At 35.1% G+C, this 5,125-nt stretch overlaps 1 protein-coding gene across 1 annotated transcript; it reads right to left on the reverse strand.

Moving 5' to 3' along the window:
• Nucleotides 1-308: 308 nt before the first annotated feature.
• Nucleotides 309-4,072, reverse strand: LOC120145401 (UBP1-associated protein 2B-like). The gene is made up of 2 exons (XM_039159243.1): nt 2,410-4,072; nt 309-1,259 (listed from the first exon to the last, which is right to left on the reverse strand). The coding sequence occupies exon 1, from the start codon at nt 3,937-3,939 to the stop codon at nt 2,422-2,424; it is 1,518 nt and encodes a 505-aa protein (XP_039015174.1). The 5' UTR covers nt 3,940-4,072; the 3' UTR covers nt 309-1,259; nt 2,410-2,421.
• Between the last annotated feature and the right edge of the window lie 1,053 nt (nt 4,073-5,125).

The raw sequence follows: 5,125 nt of genomic DNA on the forward strand, positions 1-5,125 counted from the left end.
CAATTGATGTTTCAAATTTTACTCCTGTTCATACTTCACAAGGCTTAGCCCTTTTATATCACCAAACAAGATCATACAGCTGAATTATCAAATGAGCATTTATGTTGTCAAATCAAAAGTAAAAATCTCACTTCATAAAAAATATAGCTTTTATAAAAAATATGTTTAATTACAAATTTCCAATATCAATATCATATTCAAGTTTCTTAAATTGTGGAACTTTTTTGAAATTCGAATTGAGTTTCTCGTCCTGTATATAATATTGCCAGCGATCAGCGAAAACCAGAATGCAATGCACCATACATACCTTGGACAAATAGATGCTTTGCTTATCCATTATCACCAAAATTTCCTATCTTCTTCATCTATCTATTTTTACAATAAACAACAAAAGGTTATCATGCAAAACAATATCCAGGGACTTCCCATGTCAACTGATTACATCACAAAACAACACTTCACCCCACGTTCTAAATGTACAAAACAATTTGTTGATGAACACCAATTTCACAACTCCCTTTACCTTCCACTGAAACAACTAATGGAACACATGCAGAGGGTACGGGAGTAAGAAACTAAGAATCAATTGGTCACAAGGAGCCGGGAATATGCTTCTGTCAACGGTATCTTAAAAGCACAAAAGCAGCAGTCTGGACCATATAGCCTTCGTACCTGCAATTTAGAATCTCATCTCGTCCAACATGGTAGTTAATGATTTCATAAGCTATACCGGTTTATACAGAACAACCTATCCCGAGACACCAGTCTACATGAAGTTAAATCAGTGGAAACCCAATGAGCCAATAACATTCCATGCAAATTACAAAAATTCCACCATCCACATCAAATTTACAGAACCACAATTAAAAAATGTAAATAATCCCAAAAATGTTCACATAAACCCAAATTAAGAACATTCTCGAAAAGAAAATTAAAAAAAAAAGATATGGAAAAGGAATTGTTTGAGTCACACTTGAAAATATAAAAAAGGCAGAGTAGGATCTAAATGAAAATTCTACTTGTTACTCAACACTTTTCAAGAAACAAATATTCAAACTGAAATAGAACACCTTTTTAAAAACATGAGAAGGTGAGAGTATGAAAACAAAAATGAAAATACAGACTTAAGATTTCTGATCTTTATAGTAGACAAGCAATAACTTTTGGGTACAAATTTAAAGACCATGTTTGCACGAGTGCCTCGAACGTCAGAATCACCAGAGTTGAAAATAAAATGATTGATGCATCTATGAAAGCATCTGCACAATGAATAATAAAAGCATAAACAAGTTTCAAAAACAAAGAGACTTGCGGACAAATATGAACTTAAGTTTCATACCTTTGGCAGAAACAAAAAAAATTTTGTGTTAATAAGCTTTAACCAACTAAAATTTGAATGACAACAATAAAAGAATACAAAATGAAACTCAATAAACAACGTTAAGTGAGATGAAAGCAAGCGTTATAATTTTAGAAAGTAAACAAAAGCATCGAATAAATTTTAAAGATATATGGATCAACTTTGAAGAAATATGGATAATTATAAAATTTGTTATGAGGTCTTCATATAAGAAAAGAAAAGCTCAGACTCAATTTCATCCCAACTCTTAAGAAGTCCACCCTTTTTCCAAGTGTTAAAAAATTAACCTTGTTAAACTAACACCAAACGATTAACTTGAAACATAATATTGAAGTATTAATATAAAAGTTAAAGCATACTAAGAAGTAAGAAATATTGTCCTTCATCAACAATTAAGTCATGTTGTTATACTAACACCGAACAATTAACTTAAAACATATTATTGAAGTATTAAATTAAAAGTCGGGTAAAGTACACTAGAGGTAACTGAACTACGGTTAAATTATCATTTTGATCATTGAACTTTTAAAAGTTACATTGTTACAAAAGGGTCAATGTGACATTATAATAATTGTAAAATTTCTATAAACTAATGACCATTTTTGTAACATTTTGATCACATTTAGTGACTATTTTGTAACAATTTGATAAAATTTAATGACCATTTTCTAACAATTCAATAAATTTAATGGCTATCTTGTAACGATTTGATAAAGATGGTGAGCAAAACAATCATTTGAGCCTAGTTTTTTTACCTCTAGTGTTACACTAAAAGTTAGAGCAAACTACGAAGTAAGATCTATAGTCATTCATCAACAATTAAAGTCCAGTTGAGGTTTTAAACACATCAATTCTTATGGCACATTTTTATGCAATTCTTTTTCAGTTTTGCAACAAACCTGATCCTGACCACTAGCCACCCATTGCGAGATCATGATTTATGCCATATTTCCCCATTAGAATCAAATTCACATTAGTTCTATTATGCATAAAGATCATGCAAATGCAACAATACTATAAATGATGAAAAAAATACAATATCCAGATACCTTGGGCTTCACCTAATGTCCCATGTAAGGAGCACTGCCACCGGATTGATTCCTACCAGCACCGCCCTGACCCATCTGCTGGTTTTGATACCCGCCCTGCACTCCATAACCTCCAGCAACCTGATTCCCATACCCTGCAGCGGGTGCCCCTTGATTGACAGGGGCACCACCAAACCCTCCAAGCAGATTACCAAGCCCCAAGCCTCCCTGTCCAGAAAGCAATGCAGTCAAAGCCTGTCCAAGCGCTTGGTTTAAAGCAGGTGCAGCAGCAGGATTAAAATCAGTAGCAGCAACTCCAGGGTTGAACCCCACTGCAGTAGGACCAGATGGAGCCATCAAATGACCAGTTTCTGATCCAGATGTCGAATACTTTCCCTTCTTAGCATGGTGGTAATGAGACTGAATTTGATGTGCTCCTTGCTGATGATGGTGGTACTGCTGATGATGCCCTACAGAAGGACCTCCTCCATAACCACCTTTAGTCAATTTCGGCCCATCAATGGCTTTTTGGCAATGCAAAACATGACCTTCAAAATTCTTATGAGGCTCCTCCAGTGCCTTCCTGGCACTTTCAACCGACCTGTATACAAAAAGGGCAAACCCCTTTGGTTTCCCTGTCTGCTTATCAAGTCCCAATGGACCTTCTTCAATTTCCCCATACTGTCTAAAAAACTCCAGCAGCTTCTCTGGGTCCAATTCAGCTGACACATTGCTTACAAAAATCTTCTTTTGAGCATACTCAGAAGAAGGTGGAGCATTCGGAGGAGGTGCTGGAACCGGCCCTAGCGAAGCCAACTGGCAAGAAGTAACTCTATTCCCAATCTTCTTCTGAGGTTGCTTCAAAGCCCGGCGTGCCCCGCTCCGATGCTTGAATAGAATAAAAGCGTAACCTTTGGATTTCCCAGAAAACCTATCGGTAACAGCTTTGCATTCTTCAATTTCCCCATATTTTGAAAACTCGGCAGTGAGGGTTTCAGCAGTGGTATCCCAACTTAACCCATGAACGAAGATCTTCCTATGGGCCGGGTCTGCATCAGCGAACTCCCGAACGGACGAGATAAATTCCGGGTGTTTATCAACAGCTTTCTTAATAAGGGTAATCAATTGATCTTTCCCGAATGGCTCTAGAAGTTTCTCGAACGGCTCCTCGTCCAATTGCTCTTCCTGATCCGTTCCCTTCAGGGCTCCATTTTGAACGGAGACGTTGGAGGAACCGACTAGAGTTTGGTTTGTAGCTTGTTCGCTTTCTTCATCATCATCATCTTCTTCCTCGTCTTCTTCATCTTCATCTTCATCTTCAACTTCCTCTTCAACTTCCTCTTCAACTTCTACTTCTTCTTCAACTTCTACTTCCTCTTCTTCCTCTTCTTCCGCTTCCTGTAGATGTTGCTCCTCGTCTAGTTCCGGGTTCAAATCTTCGTCGGATATATATTGGGGATGTTCTTGCTGCTGTTTTTGATTTGGTTGAGGATTTGACGTGGGCTTGGTGGGTCGGGGTTCAGAGGATCGTTGCTTTCGCTTTTTCGCCATGGATGAAAATATTAGGGTTTTTAATTGGAGTTTTGAAGGAATTGCTAGGGTTTAGAAGTCGACGTAGTCTATCAATATATAGCAAATAAATTTTCAGTTCCCAATCTTTTTTTTTCCTCTTTTTGGTTAATCAGTTCCCAATCTTAGCTTTTAGATTGCAGGTATATCTTTAACTCTTATATTTATTCTATAGTTAAATTATATAAATTTTCACTAAACTTTCTCCTCTTTTATTTTGATCACTAAAATTTAATTTATTTTAATTTACTCATCAAATTTTGAAGATTGAATCTTTTTGTCACTTTCTTTAAAAAAAAAAAAAAAGAATTTGGGCCTCATTAAAAACTCTTTCAATGAACTCAAGTTGGCTCTTTCAATGAACTCAAGTTGGGTTCTTATAAGGGGAAAAATACCCAAATGAACAATCACGTTTTACATAAGAAAAAAAAATAAAGTGCATGTTATCTCTTTAACATTGGGATGATATATCATTTTTTATTAATATTTGAGTTACCACATGGGTTTTTATTAATATAATTTAATTATTTTCATTAAATTTGTTATTCTATTGGTAATCTTTTACCGCTCGTCGTCTCCATCCACCTTGCTACTTTTAAATCCAAATCAATCATTTTCATTTGAACCAAAAGCAATGTCAAAACAATTCTCTCAACCCATAATAAACATCACTCAATCAAGAATAACTCAACTGAACCTCACCATCACCACCCACAATTTCACTATTCTCATCCTATCGACCACCTCCAATTCACTATCATTAAACCCATTGCACATCCAAAAATTATTTCAATTTCTGAACAATCTCTCACTGAAAATCTAAATATAAACCCCAACTTTGTTTTATCACTATTAACAACAATGCAAAGAATCAAATAAAGTCGAGAACCAACTACAACTTTAACATATCAAACCAAATTGAGAAAAATTTCAATACCCCAATGCGTTAATATATATTGTCTGAAATAAGACCCAACCCAAATCTTGAACCAAATACAATATTGTAACCAACAACAATAGTAAAAAGAGTAAAGATATAGGAAAAATGAATAATAAAAGAAAGAGAGATGGACAATAGTGAGAAAACTATCATATCATGATTTGACATTGATTTAACGATGAAGGAAGATGTTTAAAAACAAAGAAAGTAAAAGAGTTTTGACCTAGA

This window comes from Hibiscus syriacus, unplaced genomic scaffold (assembly GCF_006381635.1).
Source record: "Hibiscus syriacus cultivar Baekdansim isolate YM2019G1 unplaced genomic scaffold, ASM638163v2 tig00110893_pilon, whole genome shotgun sequence".
NCBI lineage: Eukaryota > Viridiplantae > Streptophyta > Magnoliopsida > Malvales > Malvaceae > Hibiscus > Hibiscus syriacus.